This window comes from Lipotes vexillifer, unplaced genomic scaffold (assembly GCF_000442215.2).
Source record: "Lipotes vexillifer unplaced genomic scaffold, Lipotes_vexillifer_v1.1 scaffold177, whole genome shotgun sequence".
In the NCBI taxonomy this organism is placed as follows: Eukaryota; Metazoa; Chordata; class Mammalia; order Artiodactyla; family Lipotidae; genus Lipotes; species Lipotes vexillifer.
Genome location: NW_006796206.1, coordinates 1,395,206 through 1,420,917, shown reverse-complemented (window position 1 = coordinate 1,420,917; position 25,712 = coordinate 1,395,206). Strand labels below are relative to the sequence as shown.

General features: G+C 46.5%; 1 protein-coding gene across 1 annotated transcript in view; it reads left to right on the top strand.

Annotated features, from left to right (window-relative positions):
* CREG2 (cellular repressor of E1A stimulated genes 2) overlaps positions 1 to 24,383 on the top strand; it is a 37,459-nt gene extending 13,076 nt beyond the window's left edge. The window contains exons 3-4 of the mRNA XM_007468340.1: positions 21,216 to 21,329; positions 24,236 to 24,383. Coding sequence (XP_007468402.1) covers positions 21,216 to 21,329; positions 24,236 to 24,383 — 262 coding nt within the window. The remainder of the gene's footprint in view (positions 1 to 21,215; positions 21,330 to 24,235) is intronic.
* The last annotated feature ends 1,329 nt before the right edge of the window (positions 24,384 to 25,712 follow it).

Sequence of the window (25,712 nt, the reverse complement as noted above, 5' to 3'; positions counted from 1 at the left end):
TTTTTTTTTTTTTTTTTTTTTTTTTTTTTTTTTTTTTTTTTGCTGTACGTGGGCCTCTCACTGTTGTGGCCTCTCCCGTCGCGGAGCACAGGCTCCGGATGCGCAGGCTCAGCGGCCATGGCTCACGGGTCCAGCCTCTCCGCGGCATGTGGGATCTTCCCGGACTGGGGCACGAACCCATGTCCTCTGCATCGGCAGGTGGACTCTCAACCACTGCGCCACCAGGGGAGCCCTTGTCTGCCTTTTTTATTATAGCTATCCTAATGGGTGCAAAGTGGTGTCGCACTGTGGTTTTGTTATGCATTTCCCTAATGACTAATGATGCTGAACGACTTCTTATGTGTTTATTGGCTATTTGTAAATCTTCTTTGGAGAACTGTCTATTCAAAGCCTTTACCTGTTTTTAAATTGGATTATTTGTCTTTTTATATTAGATTGTAAGAGTTCTTTATACATTCTGGATATGACCCTTATCAGACATATAATCTGCAAGTATTTTCCTGATGCATTTTTATCTAATTTTCTCTTCTTTTGTCATTGGAAGAAACAGAAAAACTAAAGATTCAATAGGACATATTCCAATTGTACATATTCTCGGTCAGTGTCCTTTTGCTTCTTCCTTTTTTTTTTTTCCTTTCCCTAACTTTTAAACTTGGGCTTTTTTGGTTTTTTTTAAAAACGATTTTTTAAAATTGAAATATCTTTTGCTTCTATAAGCTGGGCCTTCCCCATGCGAAAAACACACAATTGACGTAACTTTGCTGAGATAACACAGAAGTGTACCTAGATTATCTAGTGTGTAGAAATACTAAGAAAATGTCTGACCAAGGAAGAAAAAGATTTTAATTAATCGGCTTACGAAGGGATTTGAGAAGGAAAGCTGATCCTCTAATAATGTAAAGACAAAGTAGGAGATACTGATAATGGATTCAATTGAACATTAATTGAATTAGGCATCCTTTGTACAAAGGAACATACTAAATATGGCATTGAGAATGAGAATTTGTCCTTCAAATGATATTCATTGAGCACTTCACTAATGCCAGGCATGCACAGGTAAGACTTAAGAGACACAGACTCGCCCCTGCTTATTTGTCATCAGTCATTTGAATCCAGAGAGTGAGATCTAACGCATGACCACGTATGTAAAGGGCCCCCCTTTGTTGAAACCGTGCCCTTCCACAACAGGGGAGGAGTAGAATTCCACATTGTATCTGTGATTTCCACCAGCTCAACATCTTTACTTCCTGTCTCTCCGTCCACCTCTCCATCCTTTCCGTCTCATCCAACTCAACCTGACTTGGCCTTCAAATGTAAGATACTAACCTCCTGCAAGTTCCTTCCATTCTTTACTGCTCTATTCCCGTCTTAAGGCTGTGTTCAAAGTTTCTAGTCCCAGTCATTGTTCCCCAGGATGCATTTCATTTTCTGTCTGACTTTCTTTCTTTTCACTCGTGAGGACTGCCTGGGTCTCAGCACCTGGGCCCAGACCCAGACCCCTCCCTCCGAGAAGACCACTCAGCCCCCTTAGTCTGCCAGGACAGGGGGTGTTTGCACGCGCACCCCGCCCCTCGCTGATCCTGCTTCACTCACTTCCTTTCCGCCTTTTTCTCCTGGTTGACTGAGCTGCAGGCACATGTGACTCATGCAGCAGCAGAGCTTTCCCTGGAAAATGGGACAAGGCTCCAGTGTACTTAGAAGTGCTTTCAGCCTGGCAGAGCCCTGTCCATCCACTCCTGCCTTCCGTTTTCCAGGTTAGGAAACTGAGGGCCTGAAAGCTGGAAGGCAGACGAATGGATAATACGGTCTTCAGTTTCCGTAACGTCCCCCGTCCCCACCGCACCGTCCTTGCAGCTGGCTCTTCTCCTGGCCCAGCACCCCCTGCCACCCGGCTTCTGCTCTCCCTGGCGACCCCGTCTTTCCTTTCAAGTGAATGAAGTGGTCCAGCACCAGGCAGCTTCCCCTCTTCTAGTTCATCGTTTGCTGCACACCTCTCAGCAAGGTAGACAACAGGATTTTGGAAAAGAAATACTGAACCTTCAGTGCAGGGATGGGGGCGCTAGGTAATGTGTGCATTGCACCTTAGACTAGAGAGACAGCCCTTGGAGGCGCCGTGATGCGGGATAAGGAAAAAAGCAGAGCGCACTCTGAGGGTTCCTGTGGTCTGTGCATGACTCTGTGGGGGCTGCTGTCCTATTTCTTTCTTTCTCTTTTTTTTTTTTTTTTTTGGCTGTGCCTCACGGCATGCGGGATCTTAGTTCTTGGATCAGGGATCAAATCCATGTCCCCAGCAATGTAAGTGCAGAGTCTTAACCAGTGAACCACCAGGGAATTCCCTGCTGTCCTATTTCAACATCATCCAGGCTGAGGCCCGGGGGACCATGGTGGAGTTAAGATTCCCAGGTGGCCGCAGCTGAGCACTGCGCCCTGCCGGCCCAGGGCGGGGCCTCAGCTGAGCTGGCAGATGGCAGAGGGAGCTTGGCTGGATCATGGAAGTGGTTGCAGGGCAGCACCCGGTCAAGAGGCCAGCACTGCCAGGGGGGAGCTGCCAGGGCACCTCAGCCAGCGCCCCAGAAGATCATCAGACGGTGGGGATGAGGGGTCAAAGGATCCCCATGGTGACTCCACGACCACATGGTCCCAATCTGGCTGCTAGCTCAGGGCCTGGGAACATGACTGAGGTTTGATTCCAGAACCCTCTGGGTGGCAACATGACCAGCTTTGAATCTGGAACCTTCTGGCCTTGCAGCATGACAGAGGTTTGATTCTGGAACCCTGTGGCCTAGAAACATGACCGAGGTTTGATACTGCAACCCTCTGGACTGGGAAAGTGACTGAGGTTTCATTCTGTAACCCTGTGGCCTGGGAACATGACTGAGGTTTGATTCTGGAACCCTCTGGCCTGGGAACATGACTGAGGTTTGATTCTAGAACCCTCTGGCCTGGGAACAGACCAGGTTTGATTCTGGAACACTCTGGTCTGGGAACATGACTGAAGTTTGATTCTGGAGCCCTCTGGCCTGGGAACATGACCAGGTTTGGTTCTGGAACCTTCTGGCCTGGGAACATGACTGAGGTTTGATTCTGGAACCCTCTGGCCTGGGAACATGACTGCGATTTGATTCTGGAACCCTGTGGCCTGGGAACATGACTGAGGTTTGATACTGGAACCCTCTGGCCTGGGAACGTGACTGAGATTTGATTCTGCACCCTCTGGCCTGGGAAAATGACTGAGGTTTGATTCTGGAACCCTGTGGCCTAGGAACATGACGGAGGTTTGACTCTGGAACCCTCTGGCCTGGGAACATGACTGAGGTTTGATTCTGGAACCTTCTGGCCTGGGAACATGACTGAGGTTTGATTCTAGAACCCTCTGGCCTGGGAACAGACCAGGTTTGATTCTGGAACACTCTGGTCTGGGAACATGACTGAAGTTTGATTCTGGAACCCTGTGGCCTAGGAACTGACTAAGGTTTGATTCTGGAACCCTCTGGCCTGGAACATGACTGAGGTTTGATTGGGGAACCCTCTGGCGTGGGATCATGACTGAGGTTTGATTCTGGAATCCTGTGGCCTAGTAACATGACTGAGGTTTGATTGTGGAACCCTCTGGTCTGGCAACATGACTGAGGTTTGATTCTGGAACCCTGTGGCCTAGGAACATGACTGAGGTTTGATTGTGGAACCCTCTGGCCTGGGAACAGGACCAGGTTTGAATTTGGAACTGCCTGGCAGGCTGCAGGGTAACTGAGCCATGCTTGGGGAGCCGCCTGAGACCAGGAGAGACGCCAGGTTTGCTTGTAAAATGCAGACTCCTGGGCTCCAGCTGTCTCTGATGAAGGGAGCTTAGCATCTGCATCTTCAAGGAACCACTCAGGAATTCTTAACACGTACTTAAATGTGATTTGCTACAATATTAGAAGAAAGCTTCTGACTTGAGGTTCATCGATTTCACTCCTAAACCCAAGTAATACCTACCTGGGCACTTCCCTGGTGGTGCCGTGCCGTTAAGAGTCCGTGCTCCTAATGCAGGGGCCCCAGGTTCGATCCCTGGTCAGGGGACTGTTATAGATCCCACATGCCTCAACTAAAGATCCTGCAGGTGGCAACGAAGATCCCGCGTGCCGCAACTAAGACCCAGCGCAGCCAAATAAATAAATGAATGAATGAATAAATAAATAAATAAAAATATGTGACTGGCCTGAACAACCTACTTAACTTATCTAGGCCTCAATTTCCTTAACCCTAAAATGGGAACAACAGTACTCCCGTGTGCTGTGGGAATGAAATGTTTCAGTGAGTGTAAAGTTTCCACTGCGTGGTCAGTACTAATAAGTGGTAGCTGTTGTCAGGAACAGCTGCTTCCTCTGTGCAGGAGTCGGGGTGACAGAGATGGGCAGAGGAGGAGAAAATTGACCGTGCCCTATCTACGCTGCATCCCGCAGAAGCATAAGAGCAGTCGTGTAGCTGGCACTTTTTCTGTGCCAAGCAGTGTTCTAAGCAACAGAGACGTATAACCCATGTGACCCTTTCAAGATGCTCGTGAGAGAGGTGCTATCGTTAGCCCCTTTTTACAGATGAGGAAACTGAGGCCCAGAGAGAATGAGGAACTTGGACAAGGGCCCACAGTCCAAGTTCTAATGGGGGGCTGAGATTCAATCCCAGACACCTGGGCTGCTCAGTCCTGCTGCTCCGCCGTACCCGCTGCCCCCTCACAGCAGCTGCTGCCTGAAAGCAGGGTACCTCCCCACCTACCTCTCAGAGAGAACTGAGTCAGAAGCTGCAAAATCTACAAAAATACAGAAATGTTGTCTGTTTTAAGTTGTTCAAATATAACTTCCATCGTGTGAGTTGCACTGAGATAGAGGCAAGACATGAAATCTGTTTTAAATTCATACAGGTGCAGGCTGGCAGTCTGTTGCAATAAAACATCCATTTCAGCATCTACTGTGTAGTGAACTGTGCTAAGCAGTGTTAGGCACAGAGATGAAAGGTAATAGTACCCCCCACACACACCTTTGAGAGGAGGAAAAGGTTGTAAGACACACGTGGAAATCCTTCTAGAACAAGCTGAGCGTGGTAAATCCTCCAGGAGACATTGGCCTGGAAATGGTTGATGGAGAGAGTCTCTCATGAAGGAGCCTTGGCATCTTCACTCTCTCTGCTCTCCCTGCTGTACCCCATCCGCTCCCAAACACTGCACTTACATGCCAGTGACTCCCAAACTTGTATTCCCATCTGAGACCTCTGATCTGAGTTCCAGACCCCAACTCCAGCTGCTTCCTGGACATCCCCACTTGGACATCTCAAGGACCCCTCGAGCTCAGCCTCTTCCTCCTTCCCCAGAGGGCTCCTCTTCCTGGGCTCCCCCATCCATTTGGCTGTTCAGAGCAGACCCTTGGGTACCACCATTCACTTCTTCTACTTACACAACCAGTCAGCTACGTCCAACTGGTCTACCTCCCAGACCTCTCCCCCAGTTGACTACTTATCTCCAGCTTGCTTCTCCCCACCACCTGGCCCAAGACTCTACTGTTGCTCACCTGGACTCTTTAAATACTCCTGACCAGTGTCCCTGGATGCCTGTTTGCCCCTTTCCAACCCACTTTCCATCCTAAAACTGGAGGGATCTTTTGAAAAAGCACATCTCAAGGCACTCATTGGTGTTTTGGGGGAGTCATGATTGTTCTTATTTATAATATACATGCTTTTCAAATATAGATATTAAAATGACTCAAACACGTGTGATAGTCAATCAATGAATGTTAATTTTAATATATTCTTAGCATGGCAAAATGATAGAGAAAGGTGAAAACTGCAGGGAAAAGGGTTATAAATTGAGCAGTCTGCTTAATCATGACCTGTCAGAGTGAACTGTTTTTAGCATCCCTGCACCTCTCCTGCCTGGAAGTGGACCTAGTTCCCTCTTTTGCATGTCTTGTCCCTTTGCGTATGACTGCCTGGGGTTTATTGAATCATAAGATTTGATGCTGCATAAGAGAAAATCCTAGCCCAAGATGCGTACAGAAATGTAGCACTCTGTCCTTTAAAGACATATGGCCAAGGCTTCCAAATAACACAAATTTCATTCCAAGAAACTCAGAGAAGCCATGGATAAGAGCATTGAACTGAAGGGTGGAAAAGGCATCAACACAGCATGAAAATGGACCAATTTGTTCAGAGTCTCAAAAAACAGAGGCTGGGAGGGTCTGCAGATGAACCCCAAATAACTTTTGTAGTTATTCCAGAACAGACCATTTTTTTAAATGGTTGTGCGCCCAAAAATGAGAAGAAGCAACCACCTGCAGGCAGTAGTAGTTGGGGAGGCTGGCACGACGAAAAGGCCACCCCTTTCTTCGATAGGTTTATTACTAGGTGATAAGTCAGGAAGACGATTGTCTACTCACTGTATGTGGATGTCCCTGAGGCCCTTGACAGAAAGCCTGAGTGATGTTCTTATCGACAGGGTAGAATAGTATGAACAAGGGATCGTAGTGCTGGGCAGGCTTCTTTCTCTCACGTAATACGTTTGTTTCTCTTACACCTAATTTCACAAAGATGTGAAACTGTGGATGGATGGATGACTGGCTGGAGCCCCGAAGGTGTGGATTAATAGGAGGGGGTTTAATCTGAGTGCTGAGAGGAGGATGTTTCAGGTTCCTTGGCCATTTGCAGCCCCTGGAAAGTGGTGGGAACCTGGGAGCCAGTGGAAGGGTCCTGGGTTGAACCAACTGGGAGCTTGAGACACTGAATCCTGTTTGAGAGACACAGAAAAATTGTCAAGAGAAGCCAAAGCCACAGCCAGGAAAATGGTGCCAAGAAGGAAGGAGAAAACTGGGGGGGGAGGGGTGTGGAAATTAACTGGGACAGTACGAGGCATTATACTGGTATGCCATAAAATAAAATTAGAATTAAATCAAATTTAATATAAAAATTTAGATGAAGTAACATAACATAACATAACAACACAACATATACGCGCTTCCCTGGAAGGATGGAGTAGGGAGTGGCGGGCGTGACCTACTCTACATTGTAAACCTTCTGCTCAAGCAATGAGGTCCATCCTGGATACTAAAGTTTAACAAGAATATTGACAAACTAGCAAGTCTAAAAGCAGTCAGACTGGAACAAGTCTTGAGAAATAGGTAAGTGCTTTCGGCAGATGTCTGAAAGGCCAGGCCAGAAAATGGCAGCTCTGTTTGTTCTGATGTCGCCCTGGAGGTGCAAGCAGAACAGGTGGGTGGAAGCCACAGAGGCCTCACGGTTTCCTCTCCACTGCCACCCGCTTCTTACCTTCAGCATCGTGCGGATGGTCCGTCCTACACCCACGCTTCTCCAGCAAAGTTTTCACTTCCTCGGCCACATCCGGATCTGGTAGCACACGCCCCACATCCGAATCTCCATTCTGAGCATCCTACCCCAGGCCCTTCTTGCCTGAGTCACCGCATGGAGCCCAGCAGTCCTCTGCCCCATCACCATCTCATCTCACCACGGTCAGCACCTCCTGGCTCCCCTTCCCCTTCGCCTAGCTCAGACTCCATGGTCTGTCTTTATAACCCCCCCGCCCAAGATCACCTGCAAGTTCTCTGCCCCTCTCCCGCTGAAGCACCCCTGGCTACATCCAACCCCGTTCAACCCTGATCCCTCCTCCTCTACTCCTGCACCCAGGAGGCTCCGAGTTACAGGAACAAACCACATGGCCAGGCTGAGTCTCCCACTTTAAATTCATGAACAAAATCCTCCCACGCATTCCAACATCATTGGAAGATTCTCCATCTCCCACCAAGGCTCCTTTCCCACCCTCAGGTTCACGCCTACTCCCTGTTTTTCAGACCAAATCTACTCATCCCCTCCAGTCTCTCTGGGTTGCAGGTGACACCCACATTTCTTTGACAAAATGCAAAAGCGTCTGAGCCTCTCTCCTCTCCCTCCACTAGTCTGTAAATGTACCTGTGTCTGTGCCAGTGGGTCTCAAAGAGAAGTGGGGGGACAATGTCTGGAGATGGTTTTGGTTGTTACAACTTGGGGAAGGAGGGTGCTACTGCAATCCCGTGGGTAGAACCCAGAGATGCTCCTAAATATTCTACAATGCACAGGACACCCCCAGCCCGATGAACTGCCCAGCCTCAAGTGTCAATAGCACCAAAGTGAGAAACTGCTCTACACCAGCTGTCCTTCACTTACTAAGGGAAAGCAGCACATCACTGTGTGTTCCCAAGTCAGACCCGGCTGCTCGGCGCTCAAAAATCAATAAGAGAGACAAATGTTGGTAGAAAGGAAAGTTGCTTCTCAGCAGAATGCCAGCAATCTGGGGAGATGGTGGACTCAGGGTCCCCCAAAAACCATCTCCGAAGATTCTGCTCGGCCATGGACGTTTTTAAATGGAAAAAAGGGAAGTCATCTCAGTTAATCATAGAGATAGGGGATCAGAGTGGTCACCGTGCCCCACTGTGTGCAGGCTTGTCGACTTCCTGTGCCCTTTCTTTAGATGCTATCGTGTTCACACAGTTTGTTTGTGAGATCACTGAAGGGCAAGCTGGGGAAGAGATCTGGTCATCTGTTAATTACTTCCTCATTTCCACTTCTTTGACCTACGGAAAGAGCCAACAGATTAGGCGAGGCATTGTGTGATCAAAAGGTTTGAAAGGTGTGCTAGGGCCGGAGATGAGTAGAGCACGGGGGCGCCTGGTTTGAGGTTAGTGACTAGATAAAAGCGGCCTCCTGCAAAGAGCTCTTTCCTGCAGAGCTGCTTACATGGGGGTTCTGCTGTGTTTTGGGTGGCACAGTTCATTGTGCAAGAAAGTCCCATGCATCACAGGACATTTCGGATTCCCCGTCCCTGCCCACTAAATGCAAGTAGAGCCCCCAGCCCAGTCACTAGGACAAAGGTGCTCCACGGATTTCCCAGCTTCTCTTATGGGAAGAAACACTTCCTGGCTGAGAACCACCGTACATGGATCGGATGGTGATTGACATTGTATCCCTGTCACTCGGGGACTGCATGAAACAAATTTTTTTGGATTGCATGAAACAAATTTTTTTTCTCTATTTTAAAGAATCGAAACAAAGTTGAATATTTTAATGTCATTCACCCAGTATGTCTATGCGTATTGGCTTAACTTCCTAAATCCAAAAGGAACATACTGTCTGCTTTTCTCTAACATTTTTCTTTACCACTGAACACAAATACATCAAAATAAGACAGGCCTTTAAATGTATCGTACTAACCAACAAGACATAAAGTGTTTGGGAAGGTTGAATGTAAATTTATTAGAAAAATGCATCCCTTGTGAAGCTCTTAGAAAATTGTAGCTCATAAAAATGTGAGTATAAAAAAAACTGTAGCAAAAGGAGGATTACTTGTCTTAAAGGATTGCTCAAAGAAAGCAATCTTCTCACGTAATTGGAAGTCATTTAAGTGCTCAACCGCTGTCTCATTGTTTCGTTTATAGCCCATGGGTCATCTAATCCACTTTTTTACCCACAAGGTGCTAGAACTGACTGTTCTTTCTATTTAACAGCATTCTGGAACCCGGGTATGGATGGGCCCATGCTTTGACACAGTATTGCCTTTTGGGTCTCTGCCTGTGGGCGTGAAGCCCTCTCCCTGTAAAAGAACAGACTCTTTTTATCTTTTGGTCCCTGAGTCCCCTGGCTTAAACTATCAAATTCTATATTAGATTCTGTTGGAGGAGGGACTTCCCCCTGGTGATCCAGGGGCTAAGACTCCATGCTCCCAATGCAGGGGGCCCGGGTTCGATCCTGGTCAGGGAACTAGATCCCTTGTGCTGCAACTAAGACCCAGCACAGCCTTAATAAATAAATGTTAAAAAACAAAAAAAGAAAAAAGAAAGTGGCCCCATCTCTTCATACACTTGCAAACAAAATCAGAATCTCATACGGTTACAACCAGATCAGTTTGGTAACCCAGAGAAAAATAAGGCCATGACATAGAATTGAAGGCCAACAAAAGTTATAAAATCAATATCCCATAGATTAGCTAGCTGGAAGCACATTTTGTTCTAGGAAGATTCGAAGTGTTATTTTATTCATGATAATAATTTACTTCCTTTCAGAATTCCAGGGAGAGATAATAGATCATTATTTATTTTATACTGAACATAGACTATGGAGATTAAAAATAGCTCATGAATAAAGAAAATAGAAACCCTATATGCGAGATTTTATGTAATTAAGGTAACAATTTCTTGAAGAGATCATGGTCTGTTATGTAAATACGTGTAATTATGATCATTTCAAAAGCCGTGTTATTTACTCAGTAGTTTAACAGGTCCTTCACGGAACAGTCACTTTCAGAACTCAGGAGGGGTATAGAAAAACTTGCCAAAAGAATGAGGATGAATATTTCAAGTGAATTTAAAATGTATTTTTATAAGACAGACTTAAGAGTTTAAAGATATTTTTACGCTATTTTTACTTTCATGCAAAAAAAAGCACGGCTATAGTATATTACCCGAAATCAGATATGGCATACATGAAGACTGTTGTGGATGAATGGTCAGAATGAATTGGTGGTGTTCTCATAGCTTTTCTGAGTCATAGTTGTTTTTTCCTTGTTGTTCAAGGGCCCATCATAGGAGGTATATGAATGTTATAACCAAAGATCTAAAATTTCAGGAAAAAGGAAATCATCACCTGTCCATTCATTCAATGAATATTTATTCAGGATGAAAAATGTGCTATCCATGGGGCTAAATTTTCGGGACCACAAAGGTGAATGAAGCACATGTTCCACCATTATATTCCACCCGTCAGGCAGAGGTAGACAAATAAATAAGTGCGTGAAATTAAGTCCTAAGGGTCATTATATTGCACTGTTCCTGGGGAGTCATTGGCATTGTTGTAAAATGTGGAATGTTTTACAAGTATTACATGTGTTATGATAGAAATATATACAGGGCACAAGTTTATATGAGTGGTGGAGCAAGTTACTTGGAATGAGCTAAGTTTTAATATGTTTATTAGGCAACCAGTGATAGGTGAGTGTGTGGGCGTGCACACATACATGAACATGCATATGTGTGTTCATGCATGTGGAGGGTTCATCATTCTAGGAAGATAGAATGGTGTGAGAAAGGCTGGGAGGTTTGAATCTTGGTGTAAAAGTAATTATTTATGTCCAGAGAGCTGCAAAGGACAAGGCCAGGAAAAAAGACAAATACCCGACCATTAGGAACATTTTGTACCGTATTTTCAGATTTTGGTTGTGCTTGTATAAGTAGAGGGGTATTAAAAGTATATGAAATTAGAAGGTGACAATTTTTTATTTTAGAAAGATTACTCTAGCAATGTGAAGGAAACCATGCCATTAATGTATGAATAATAACCAAAAAAAATGATTCTGTTGGAGGAAAAATTAAAATAAAAAGGTTAAAAATAAGTTCCAGGGCTTCCCTGGTGGCGCAGTGGTTGAGAGTTCGCCTGCCGATGCAGGGGACGCGGGTTTGTGCCCCGGTCCGGGAAGATCCCACATGCTGCGGAGTGGCTGGACCCGTGAGCCATGGCCGCTGAGCCTGCGCATCCGGAGCCTGTGCTCTGCAGTGGGAAAGGCCACAACAGTGAGAGGCCCACGTACCACAAAAAAATAAAAATAAAAAAAAAATAAGTTCCAGGCTGGGGTGTGCAAGCATTCCCCCTAGCAGAGGCCACACAGAGCAGTAGCACAATGTAATGAACACAGCCAGGGACCAGGGCAGGCAGAGGGCAGTTCCTAGACAGCTTCTGCCACTTTCTAGAGGGTCCTCAAGCTGGTAAGTCATCCTCTGGGTTCTCCAGGTGACCACCTGAGCAGACCAGGCTTTTCTGGTCCTGCCCTTGAGACAGAAATCCTTTTGGGTCACTAGCTGCCCACCTGGCAGAGTGCGGGTGGCAGGCTCCGAGGACAAGTGGAAAGGAGAGCAATGCCCAAAGGAACGTCCCCTCACCTGAAAGAGAAATGGAAACAGTGCAGCCCAAGGCCCTCAGTCCCGAGGGGCAGCCCTTCCCGCAGCACAAAGATAAAATAACCAAATTCTCACCAACTGTGGAAGGCAGAAAGCCCACCCGGATATTTCCAAGGAACCCGGAGAGGTGCTGATGATGCAGGTGGGGACCATCACCGCACCCCCCCCCACGTTCTCCCTTCCCCCTCCTCATCCACATCTGGATATCTTATCACCACACCTGGTGGCTTCTCTCCTTTGCCATGCAGGGACACTGGGTATAACAAACTTTTACTAGGGTCTGGGGGAATAGTGGGAGGGGTGACTAGGGTTGTCGGGTGAAATACAGGATTCCCAGTCAAATGTGAATTTCAGATAAACAAATACACTTTTAGTATAAGCACGTCCCAAATATTGTCTGGGACATCTTATACTGAAAAAAACCCCACAAAACATTGTTGTTTATCTAAAATTCAAAGGTGACTGGGCATCTGTATTGATACCTCCTACGTCTGGCAACTCCAGGTACAGCGCTGGACAGCAGCCACATCACGGGGCATCCCTGCACCATCACTGGCCACCCCTCATCACAAGGATGGAGGACACCCCTGCCACATGGCTGGGTATCCCCTCCAAGTTCCAGGCCTCCTCCCACTGCCTTTCTTTTCTTCTCTGAGTCTCAGCGACCTCCCCAAACAAACATAGCAAGACAAAACCTGTGTCTTCTGCCCCTACCGGAATTCAAAACGCAGTAACCTCAGGGAGGCATCTCACACACTCAGCTCCCTTTGTCTCCCTGCAAACACTGGCCTGGGTGCCCTGAGGAGGGGGGCCTGGCCTTGCCCTGATAATCAAGACCCACTAATACGCTTTCCTAAACGAAAGAGCAGCCCGTCCTGAGATGAATTTGCTTCCCTCCGTTACCATCACCACCTCAGCCCCAGTCACACAGAGATGCACAAATTCAAAATCAGCTGCTGTCATTGTTTCCTGAATAGTGATTTTTGTCTTGCCCCATTAGAAGTCAAGGAATGGAGTTCAGCTAGAATCAGAGGCCAGGAAATAGCAGATGGTGTCTCAGACTAGGGGGACTGTGCACATGCTAAACAGAAAACAAGAAGAATACAGACAGACTCAGGAGGTTCAAGGAGGCGGAGCGGGACTTCCTTTGTGCCAGGGCTTCTCACATCCCCAGGCTGCGGATGGGCCCCTAAAGGCCCTGGGCTAGTCCAGGTGGAGCAAGGCCACACCAGGGTTCCAGACTTTGCACCAGCAAGAGCTCTCTCGTTACCTTACTTTATAACCCATGTAATATGAAACACTTTTGTCTGAAGAACAGATAACATTTTAAAATAATTTATTTCACCATCTTTATTTTTTTATTTTTTAATAAATTTATTTATGTATTTATTTATTTTTGGCTGCGTTGGGTCTTCGTTGCTGCGCGCGGGCTTCCTCTAGTTGCGGCGAGCAGGGGCTACTCTTCGTTGTGGTCCGCGGGCTTCTCATTGCAGTGGCTTCTCTTGTGGAGCACGGGCTCTAGCCATGCAGCGTCAGTAGTTACAGTGCGCGGGCTCAGTAGTTGTGGTTTGCGAGCTCTAGAGTGCAGGCTCAGCCGTTGTAACTCGCGGGCTCTAGAGCGCAAGCTCAGTAGGTGTGGCGCACGGGCTTAGTTGCTCTGCGGCATGTGGGATCTTCCCGGACCAGGGCTCGAACCCGTGTCCCCTGCATTGGCAGGCGGATTCTTAACCCCTGTGCCGCCAGGGAAGTCCCTCACCATCTTTATTACTCAAAGATATACATATGCAAATCAGAGCTTCTGATCAGCCTGTTATAATTATTTTTCCCTCGCTGTTTCCAAAGTGATTCAATTCCAACCCAAAACAGAGAAACTGAATATTTTTACATGGGTCAAAGACTGTGAAGACTCTAAGGTTTTACCCTATTTGCAAGCAAGCTCACCTGGTTCGTTCTAAGTAACGAGTCAGCCTGCCGTGGTTCACGGATGGGGGCAGAAGACACAAGCCTCCTGGGTCAGAGGCAAAGGACTTTGTTACCCCAGCAATGGCAGTAGCCAGCGCATCAGCAGTTTATAGTGGGATTTCCCCCGAGCCCTAGTTCCCCCCGGGGGATGTGAAGAGGACCGGGGGTCATCTGCACACACGGTGGGGTGCATTACAGGAGAGGAACCCTGAGCCTAGAGAACCAAAATCTGTACAGTGGAGGCAAGCCTCCCGCCCCCAGAGGGAGCCCATTCTGCACCCCTCTGGACAGGCCACCACCCCACGGGGAGATGCTCTGTCTTCCAGAGCTGTTGGCTCTGTAAACATCTTTGTGAAAAGATAGTTCAGAGCCAAGGGAGCTAGTGCTGTGCTTACAAGACGTTCAGAAACACGAGAGACCATGGAAAACTGCTTGCTAATACATGGTAGATACAGTCTTATCTCAAGGAAATATATAAATGTGCAAATATTTAAAAAATACAGGCCAGGGACTTCCCTGGTGGTGCAGTGGTTAAGAATCCGCCTGCCAATGCAGGGGACACGGGTTCGAGCCCTGGTCTGGGAAGATCCCACATGCCGCAGAGCAACTAAGCCCACGAGCCACAACTACTGAAGCCCACGCATCTAGAGCCCGATGCTCCACAACAAAAGAAGCCACCACAATGAGAAGCCCGCGCACTGCAACGAAGAGTAGCCCCCACTCGCCGCAACTAGAGAAAGCTTACGCGCAGCAACAAAGACCCAATGCAGCCACAAATAAATAAGTAAGTAAGTAATTTTAAAAAAAATACAGGCCAGGACTTCCCTGGCAGTCCAGCGGTTAAGACTCCAGGCTTCCAATGCAGTGGGTGCAGGTTCGATCCTGGTCAGGGAACTAAGATCCCACCTGTGGCTTGGCAAAAAAATTAAAAAAACAGGCCGTCTTTGCTCCTCATGGATTGTTACTAATACCATCCAGCGTTAGCTGGACATGCCTCAACCGTATGATCCAGTCCAAGGACAGAGACAGAGTTCCTGAAACTTGAAGCCCTTCTATAGCGAGGAACCTCTCAGGTGCGAGAAATAGAAAAATAAGCTCAGATGTGCTTGGAGAATTAAGGAAGCTGATTAGTTGACATATTTGAAAAGTCCAGAGGTAGGCTTTTCTTAGGAGCTCTGCAAGGTCAGCCCAAATGAGATTTTCCCATCCCTCCTCACTGCCTTCTCCAGTGTCTGCTGCATTTTAAGGGCCGCACCCTCCCACCCCTGCCCGTCCCCCACCTGTGATCCCCTGTGGCTGCCATCCACTTCCGGGTACACGTGCTCCGTTTATGTCCAGCAACAGCGAGCATCTCTCCAGTTAGACTCCAAAGGAGAGGGAGGGGTTGCCGTTCCAGAAGTCCCCAGCAAGTAGCTCCTTTAATGAGCAAACTTGCTCTTGTGCCCATCCCTGAGTCCGTCACTATGGCCAGAGGATGGAATCGGCTGGTTGGCTTGGGCAATCCCAGCTCTCAGGATCTAGGGATGGAATAGGGTTCCCTGAAGCCGTGTGAGGGAGAAGTGGATGCCTAAACAATATTCCACGTGCATTGCCAAGAGGAGGGGGAATGTTTTTTGTTTTTTACTTTAAGTATAGTTGATTTACAATATTATGTTAGTTTCAGGTGTACAGCAAAGTGATTCAGTTATACATATATATGTATAGATCTATATTCTTTTTTTTTCCAATTCTTTTTCATTATAGCTTTTTATTACAAGATATTGGGGAATGTCTCCTACCGCAGCTGTTCATCAAAGCACGCTCTCATAAATCAAAAGCCGTGGATCAGGGTCCTGGGGTCCACAGCATCCTCCTACCTGGTTGCTGTGCACTGGCTGACCATTTGGGAGCAGCAGGTGCGGTAACCTCAGGTGTGTTGCACTCACATGGCTCAGGATAGAATTGGAGTCCCACTCCCCTCCGATGGTGTATTAGTTTTTTTGTTTGTTTGTTTTTTGTTTTGGGGGGGGTTAACTTATTTATTTATATTTATTTTTGGCTGTGTTGTGTCTTCGTTGCTGCATACAGGCTCTCTCTAGTTGCAGCAAGCAGGGGCTACTCTTCGTTGTGGTGCACAGGCTGCACATTGCAGTGGCTTCTCTTGTTGCAGAGGACGGGCTCCAGCATGCGGGCTTCAGTAGTTGCGGCATGCGGGCTCAGTAGTTGTGGCACATGGGCCTAGTTGCTCCACGGCATGTGGGATCTTCCCGGACCAGGGCTCAAACCCACATCCCCTGCATTGGCAGGCGGATTCTTAACCACTGCGCCACCAGGGAAGCCCCGGTGTATTAGTTTTCTAATGCTGCTGTACCAAACCACCACAACTTAGTGGCCCAGAACAAATGTATTATGCCATAGTTTCGGGGGGCAGAAGTCCAAACAGGTCTTCCTGGGCTAAAACCAAGGTGTCCTTTGCAGAGGCTCTAGGGGAAAATCCATTCTCTTGCCTTTTCCAGCTTCTAGAGGCTGCCTGCACTCCTGGGCTCTGGCCCCCTCCCCTATTCAAAGCCGGCTACGTCCAGGAGACTGTTTTTCCCATCATATCACCTCAACACTCTCTTTTGCCTCCCTCTTCCACTTTTAAGGACCTTTATGATCACATTGAGCCCAGGTGCATAATCCAGGCCAGCTGATTGGCAACCTTAATTCCCCTTGGCCGTGAAAGATAACACAGTCACAAGTTCCAGAGGTTAGTATGTGGACATCTTTGAGGGGCCGTTATCCTCAAAAAGGATAAAGCTTTCTGTTTACCTATTTAAATACATAATCCTCTTTCTAGTCTTTGTAATCTCCACCACTGGAGAAGCAAAATGCTCCCTTCTTAAATGTAATGTGTTCTTCTATCATGACTTACTTATGAATCCTAATTTCATTGCTTTCATGATGGAGCAATTTTGTGAAAAAAATTGGCTTTAATAGCAAACAAATAAATTGGGTACAACTGATGACAGTCTCGTCTGGTTATCTGTATGTTTAGTTCCCATTTACTATTTTTACTTATTTTCTCCAATCCATCTCAGGTTTTTTACAAAATTCAGTGTTGATTCAGCGTTTACAGTTGTGTAGAGCGCCTCCCGTCTTTCTTTCATCTTTGAAAAATTCACAGTTCAGCAACTACATTTTTTGCAGTGTCGAAACCTCAGCGGACTGTAACACTTTCAAATGGTCCACGGTGTTCTGACATGGAGCATTTCACCTGAATATGTGGGCGTGTCCACTCTTTCTCTTATTATGACTCAACAGAGTGTATAATAAAGAAAAACTTGTAGACAGGTGAAAACAAGTCCCTTAAGTATAAGCAAAACATATGTTTTGCTTAACAAATGTACCTTTCTTTAATGTTATAATGGACGGGAATGAGTTCTGATGAGTCGTGCCTCCTGGAAGCAGCCGTTTTGTGATACACACCATCTGTGGGAAGAGCATGTGCAGAGTCTGCTTGGTCAACTGTGTGGGAGTCCCAAGACCACCCTCAGGCTCAGTGATTCGCTGGAAGGACTCACAGGACTCAAGAGCTCATGGTCTATTCCAGTGAGAGGATACAGATCAAGGTCATCAAGGGCAAAATGCACATGGGGCACAGTCCAGGAAAATCCAGGCCCAAGCTTCTAGGAGACCCTTCCCACTGGAATCATACAGGGACACACTTAGTTCTCCCAGAAATGATGTGTGACAATAGGTTCAAGGTATTGCCAACCAGAGAAGCTCACCTGAGCCTTGTTATCCAGGGTTTTTACTGGAATCCAATCACATGGCAATTATAGCATCTGCATGATTGATTTTAGCTACGCAGTCTCAGGGTCCAAGAGGTTAAGCTGACCCAGCATGGCCCAGGGTCTCAGGCACAAAAACACTCTGGTGAAGCAGGAAATTTCAAGGGCTCAGTGGTATCTTCTGGGAGCCAGCCAAGGGCCAGTCCTCCTGAAGACAGGCCTTTCTTTGGAATGTGCAGGGTTTGGACAGCCCCGGTCTGCTGAGTTACCCCTTGACTGCCCACCAGGAGATAGTGTTATGTGACCATTATTTTTTTGTCTTTTTTCAGCTTTATTGGGGTATAATTGGCAAATAAAATTATAAGATATTTAAAGCACACACCATGATAATTTGATACACGTATACATGATGAAAAGATTCCCACCATCTAGTGAATTGATGCATCCATCTCCTTGCCCTTTGCCTTTTGTGTGAGAACATTTAAGTTCTCTCCTCTTCGAAAATTTCAACTGTACAATACAGCGTTATTAACAAGAGTCACCATGTTAGCAGTAGATTCTCAGACTTTTTCATCTTAAAGCTGCAAGTTTGTACCTCTTTACCAAACTCTCCCTATCTGCCCCCCAGCCCCTGCTGGAAACCACTTTTCTGCATTACATATGTAATATTCAAAGAATATAGAAATATATAAAATAAAAAGGGGCTTCTCCCCCTACACCTCGAGCCCCTCAAATCCCCTTCTTGAAATAAACAAAGTTATATCTTGGAATATATCCTTCCATTAACCTTTTCTAAGCATATATAAACATTATATATATATATATATATATATATATATATATATATATATATATATACACACACACATATACATACACACACACACACACCCACACACACACACAGTTTTAGGATTTCTTTTTTTAATGGGGTCCTACTGCATGTCTTCAGCTAACTTTTTACTTATATCTTTCTCATGGCCACCTATAGCTCTATCTCATTCTTTTTAAAGGTTGTATTTCATACTGTTGATAAAATTATTTATTTATGTTCTCCCACTGCTGAGCATTTTGGTTACTTCCCAATTTTTGTTGTTTTTTAAAATTTTTATTTATTTTATTTATTTATTTTTGGCTGCATTGGGTCTTCGTTGCTGCACGCGGGGTTACCCTAGTTGCGGCGAGCAGGGGCTACTCTTCGTTGCGGTGTGTGGGCTTCTCATTGCGGTGGCTTCTCTTGTTGTGGAGAATGGGCTCTAGGTGTGCGGGCTTCAGTAGTTTTGGAACATGGGCTCAGTAGTTGCAGCTTGTGGGCTGTAGAGCGCAGGCTCAGTAGTTGTGGTGCACAGGCTTAGTTGCTCCGCGGCATGTGGGATCTTCCTGGACCAGGGCTCGAACCCGTGTCCCCTGCATTGGCAGGCAGATTCTTAACCGCTGCACCACCAGGGAAGCCTGGTTACTTTCCATTTTTGCCATCATAAATGATGCTGTAACAGATATCTCTGCACACACTCTTTTTTTGTCATGTGATACTTTTTTTTTTACCCCTAAGGTGAACTTTTTTCTTCCCCCTAAGCTGAGCTTTTGAGAAAGCATTCACCAAAAATTAAAATGTTATTAAACATGATATCTAAGCATCCACAATCAGATAATAAGAGAGAGAATCCATAAACATTGAGGACTCATAGGATCCAGGAGGTGAAGGAGATGGTCAGTCTGGGATACACCCAGATACAAGTGGTAGGCTGCCAGGCGGCTGCCTTCCTGCTTGAGGCCAGAGGACCTGGGCTCCGACAGGCCCTGCAAGCTCCATGGCCCAGGACAACTCTCTTAGCCTACCTAAATCGCATTCCCCTCATCTCTAAGACAAGGTCAGTAATCACACCTACCTCCTGGGGTCGTCATGAAGATGAAAGAGAATGAGGCGACGTACAGACACACACAGACGCGGCACAGACACATCTTGTTACCCCATCCTGGAACCACCTTCCCAAGCACATATGGAGAGATGGTGAAATGCGTAAGGCACCAGCTGTCACCTGGGGGAGGTTTCTCTTCTGGCTTAAGATGAAGCCATGATCTGAAAAATGAAGATTCAGATTCTCCCATTTATGCTTCTTCCAGAAATAGGCAGCCTCGCATGATGAGAGGTGGGTGGGAGCTCTACGTTGCCCTCCCACACTTTCACTGCCAGGTGACTCTTACAAGGAAAGCAAGTGTTTATAGAAGAATCCTGCCACCATGGAAACGCTTGTCACACAGTGTTATTTCTGACATCCCTTACGTTCAGTAAGGGACCTCTGTGTCTGACGACGGTGATGCCTGAAAGCCTTTACCTTGGCCACTGCTGGATCCAGGCAGATGCACTGCGTTACTCCAGGGGCGCCATTCATAGTATCTCGAGGGAGTGGCACTCCCTAGAGTCATGCAGAGAAGCAACCTGACTCTGGATAGTGGCTCCCTATGGGGGTGTTGCAGAGCCTTGCGCTGGCCTGTGCACTCTCGACTAGGGTACTTCCGGGGTTGTCTGCCACCCGCGAGGATGCACACTGACATCCAGCCTACACAGACACACCTGCCACACTGCCTGTACCAAAGTATCTTAATTTCTTTTTAGTTTATTGAAATATAGTTGATTTACAACATTGTGTTAATTTCTGCTGTACAGTAAAGTGATTCAAGTACACATATGTATACATTCTTGTTCATATTCTTTTTCATTATGGTTTACCACAGGATACTGAATACTGTTCCCTGTGCTCTGCAGTAGGACCTGTTGTTTATCCATCCTATATATACTGGTTTGCCTCTGCTAATCCCACACTCCCAATCCATCCTCCCCCACCCGCCCTCCCCCTTGGCAACCACAAGTCTGTTCTCTATGCCTGTGAGTCTGTTTCTGTTTCGCAGATAAGTTCATTTGTGTCATATTTTAGATTCCACATATAAGGGATATCACATGGTATTTGTCTTTCTCTTTCTGACTTACTTCACTTAGTGTGATAATCTCTAGATCCAACCATGTTGCTGCAAATGGCATTATTTCATTCTTTTTTGTGGCTGAGTAATATTCCATTGTATATATGTACCACATCTTCTTTATCCATTCGTCTGTCGATGGACATTTAGGTTGTTTCCATGTCCTGGCTATTGTAAATAGTACTGCTATGAACATAGGGGTTCATGTCTCTTTATGAATTAGAGTTTTGTCTGGATATATGCCCAGGAGTGGGATTGCAGGATCATATATGCTAAAGTATTTTCAAGTAATTCCAGAAAATGCAAAAACCTGAACAATATAACCAGCAATGTGATCACTATTTTCTTTTCTTTTCTTTTCTTTTTTCTGTCACGGTGCGCAACTTGTGGGATCTTAGTTCCCCAACCAGGGATCAAACCTGGGCCCTCGGCAGTGAAAGCGCGGAGTCTTAACCACTGGCTCTCCAGGGAACTCCCTCTATTTTTAATGAAATCCTTAGTATGTCCAGCTGTCATTCTGTCATCATTTTAATATCTGAAAAATGTCCTTCAAATGCAGAAAAAATATCGTCGACCCAGAAGATCCCCGCTGTGCCCGGTTAACGCTCACTGGCCAGATGGTCGCAGTGTCTCCAGAAGAAGTGGAATTTGCCAAGCAAGCCATGTTTTCAAGGTTGGTATCTGCTTTAAGACTGGTTTGCCCAGAAACACAGTGTAAGAAGCAGAGGTTGGGGCTATGCCATTTGATGCCTCTGAGGTGATGACAGTAATGGTCTGAGCTGTCCTTTGGTGGCAACACTGCCATCTGACACTGAAAGTCTTGGTCGCCTGAGGTGGCAGCAGAGGCCACGCATGTGACCTTGCAGTGGGCTGTCCGTGCCTTTGGAGAGCGCCCCATGCTAAGGGTTGCAGGCACTGTTCCCTGCATACTTCCAGCCTTTCACAACGGCCCCGCCTTGAAATGGAGATAAAGGGGGCTTTGTAGTCCAGTCAATACAGCAGACATTTGCAAATGTCCACTCTAAGCAGAGCTCGGCGCCACAAGTGACAGCAGTGTTCCTTCATGTGGACCCCTCACCCCTTTTATAGCCGAACCACTTAGGATGCAGCTTTCTAACTGCCCCCCACCACCTGCTTCCCAAATTGGATGCTCTGGAGGTTACACTCGATCAAAATTTTAAAACGGCATCCCAGGAAATTGGCATGCATGCTGCTAGGGTCAAAATGAGTGACACAGGAGCCCCGGGAAGCAGGGGAGATCAGCCTTTGCAAAAAGTGAGAAGGATGGTCCTGCAGGGCTGCTGGAGTCTGTCTCCATGGGTGAGGAGAGGGTCTGTGCAGCGGGAGGTCTGAGGTGGAAGGTCAGAGCTGGAATGAGGAGGGACATGTATCCACATGGGGTGTGGGCAACAAAAGCTGACAGACTGGTACTTGTCTAAGTCATTGGGAGAGTAACATGAAAGCAGGTGGTAAATTAGACAAGCCATCCGCATCCCTATGGAGATGGGATGATTGTACATACAGGGGAATCATGAAATAAGTAAACATACAGCAAGTCCCCTACATACGAATGAGTTCCCTTCCGAGAGTGCGATCCTAAGTCCAATTTGTTAAGTCCAACACAGCCCAGGTACCCAACTAATACAATTGGCTCTACAGTACTGTACTGTAATAGGTTTATAATACTTTTCACACAAATAATACATAAAAAACAGACACACAAAAAAATAAAACATTTTTAAACTTACAGTACAGTGCCTTGAAAAGTACAGTAGTCCAGTACAGCAGCTGGCACACAGGGGCTGGCATCGAGTGAACAGGCAGGAAGAGCTACTGACTGGAGGAGGGAGAGGAGGTGGGAGATGGTAGAGCTGAAGGATCTCCAGCAACAGGAGACGGAGGGCAAGCTGCCATTTCACTCACGCCTGACGCTGACGGCACAGGTTCTGGTTCCCTGCTGGATTCAATTGTTCACATCTTTGAAAGTTCACAACTTGAAGGTTCATATGTATGGGACTTAGTGTAGTAATAAGTAAACACAGAGAGAGGAAGCCTGGTTTCTCACGGCCATGGAAGAGAGTTAGCGACACACACAGGAGGACGCTAGATCAGCCTGGAATTGAATCCATCCACACGGACTTGTGGTTTTCAATATACAGAGAGATAAATGTAGATGCGTGTGTCTGTGTGCTTGTGCGCTTTATTTTCCATCTCAGCTGTCACTCTCCAGTTCTGATTTCTCCTCTTCCACGTTATGATGGGCAGTGAGATGAAGCCAAAGCCTCAGGAGACATTTGCGTTCATTAAGTTCATTTCCTATTTTCCACATTACCGCAGGTAACAGTGTTGCCAAAATTTCCACTACTGGATAATGTGAGTCCCTTTACGCACATCCAACCACCTTGTCTTTACCTTCTTTAAAGGCTCATGGTCAGTCTCCTGCGGTCCTTCCAGCATCCTACTGCCTGGACCCCAAGCCAGGGCCTCACGGACTAGAATTTGCTGTACCTACGTTCCCCTTGCAGGGGCCAAAATTTGTTCCGGTTATAAATACAAAACTAGTTGGCTTAAAGTAACAACAGTCATGTTATCATCTCAGCTGCATGAGTGTTTGGAGCCTTGGGGCCTCAGATCAGCAACTTACTTTCAAATGGTTTAGGGAAAAAAAAAAAAAAAAAGTTCTTTATACCGTACCTTCAACCTCTCTGTCAATTTGCAATGATTCCAAAGAAAAAAAAAAATTTTTTTTTTTTAAAAAGGCATCAACCTATCACTGCACTGGCATTGTTGCAAATGTTTTTCCCAGTTTACACTTGGTCTTTGAATTTTGTTTATAACATTTTTAGATATAAATAAAACTTCTATTTTTATGAAGTTTTAAAAAAGTGAGCGCCAGACCCTGCCCTCAAGGAGGATGCATGTTTTTAGGCCTACGCCTGAGGGAGAAGGCAAGTCAGAAACAGAGGGCGGAAGGTGAGGGCTGTTCCCTGCCTACGCTGGCTGGTTCTCAGCTTGATGCCACAGTTGTAGGCCTCTACAGGAATGGAAATCTTCCCGTGAACTGATTTGTTTCCCAGACTTAAAATTCAGCATTTCACATAGAAATGCTTAGAGCCTTTCGTCATGCTTCCTGGTAACAATGGCCCCCGTCCCCTGGGCACATCCTCTATGCAGGTGCTTTATGTTTCTCGTCATTTGCTGCCCACGCAGCCCTGTGACCTGACCACCATCCCTCTCGCCCCATGTGACTGGGAAGGAGACCGGGCAGGTTTAAGAGAGCAAACGGCCCATGAGGCATCCCAGCAGCTGGACTGGAGTTCGAACAAAGTTGCCTGGCTCAAGACTTGAGCTGTCTGCCAGTCTGTGGTGTCAACAGTTTCCTGCCCTCCTAAGGCTGCCCCAGACCTTGACCCTGGCTCCCTGGCTTCTGCCTCTAGCTGGTTTGAGCAGGTCTCAGCCTAAACAAAGCCTGGCGTCTGGAGGGCCCTGTGACCTGACCAAGGATACATCTGGCACTGTGCTCTGGAGAGCCCACCCTCTGATGAGAACAGCTTTAATGTGACGTCTTTATTTCTGCAGACACCCAGTTATGAGGAAGTGGCCTCGTCAGTATGAATGGTTCTTTATGAAGATGAAGATAGAACATATCTGGCTTCAGAAATGGTATGGAGGAGTAGCTGACATTTCCATGGAGGAATATTTCAAAGCAGTTCCAAGAAAGGCCTGATGGAGTGAGAAGAAAGTCCTTGATGTTTGCGTAAAGTGAAAACCTTTTGAGCGATGCTGCCAGACAGCAATTGACTGCTGTCTCTTTATGAAAGGGTTCATTGCAGCCCTGTCAATCTTACAGCAGAGTGAGAGTGGGTCACCAGGGACCCCTGTGCTAGCTGGAGATTGAAGTGGCCATTTGCAAATGAACTTCACAGAGAGAGTCTGTTTACATGTGTTCAGTCCAGACTCACCTATGTGGGATCACTGTTGGTTGTCAAAGTGACATGTTGAGACAGTTGCTGTTCCATTCTTTAAGATAAACAAACAAACAAACAAACAAAAAAAAACCTATGCCTGTATGTACAATGTGATTGCTTTGTATCATGAGAGTGTGTTTGTTGCTTGTTGTACCCAAAGCAGTGTCCTGGTTCTAAGCTCATTGCAACCACAGAAGAACTAAATACGCATCACACAGCTGCCATCTTGTGTTTAGGGTGAGGGTGCAGGACTCTGTCTATGGGTTACCATCCTGCTACAGAATGGCAAATGCATTATTGAGCCCCATTTGCTAGAATGTACTGGTCACTCATGAAGCTTTTTTCCCACTGCAACATGACAAACCATGTGAGAACCCCCCGAGTTTGGTGCACAGCCCTACTCTAGGTGATCAGGCCATGGTGGTACATTAAGGGAGGGGTAGCTTCGGCAACAGGCTCCCCAGATCCCCTCTGCTAGTGCTGGGATAGAGGGTCCCCTTCTCTTAGGCATGGGGAGTGGTACTCAGTCTGTGGTAGAGAGAGAGGAGGGGGACAGGGAGAGGCTGGAAAGGAAACAAAGGCAACGTATAAGAAAAGGAAGGAAAGAAGTCAGTAACTGGAGGCACGCTCCCTACCCAGCCATGGGCCAGGCCCTTGACGGGGTCATCTCACTGAAGCCTTGCAGCCAGTGAGATGAATCATCATTGCCACTTACAGACAAGAACACTGAGGCTCAGAGAGGCTAAGTCAACATCCCAGGGTCTGATTCCACCACTCACTGCACACAATGGAGAGAGTGGTACTCAGACAATTTCCAATTCTAAGAACAAGACAAAAGAGTTACTGGTAGTCATTGAATCAGTAAAATCAGTAAAGCGATGACTAACCTGCCTGTAGATTGGCCACTGTTTTCTACCAAAAAAGAAAACAAGTCTCTGAAATTTGATTCTTATTACAGATTTTAAATTTTCTACAAATTATATGCAGGAGCACCTGCGTTGTACCTGTGTATATACCTAAGGCCTACAAGGACCTATGTGTATACTGCCAAGACCTCTTATATTGAAATTTATAAAGGATCTAGCACT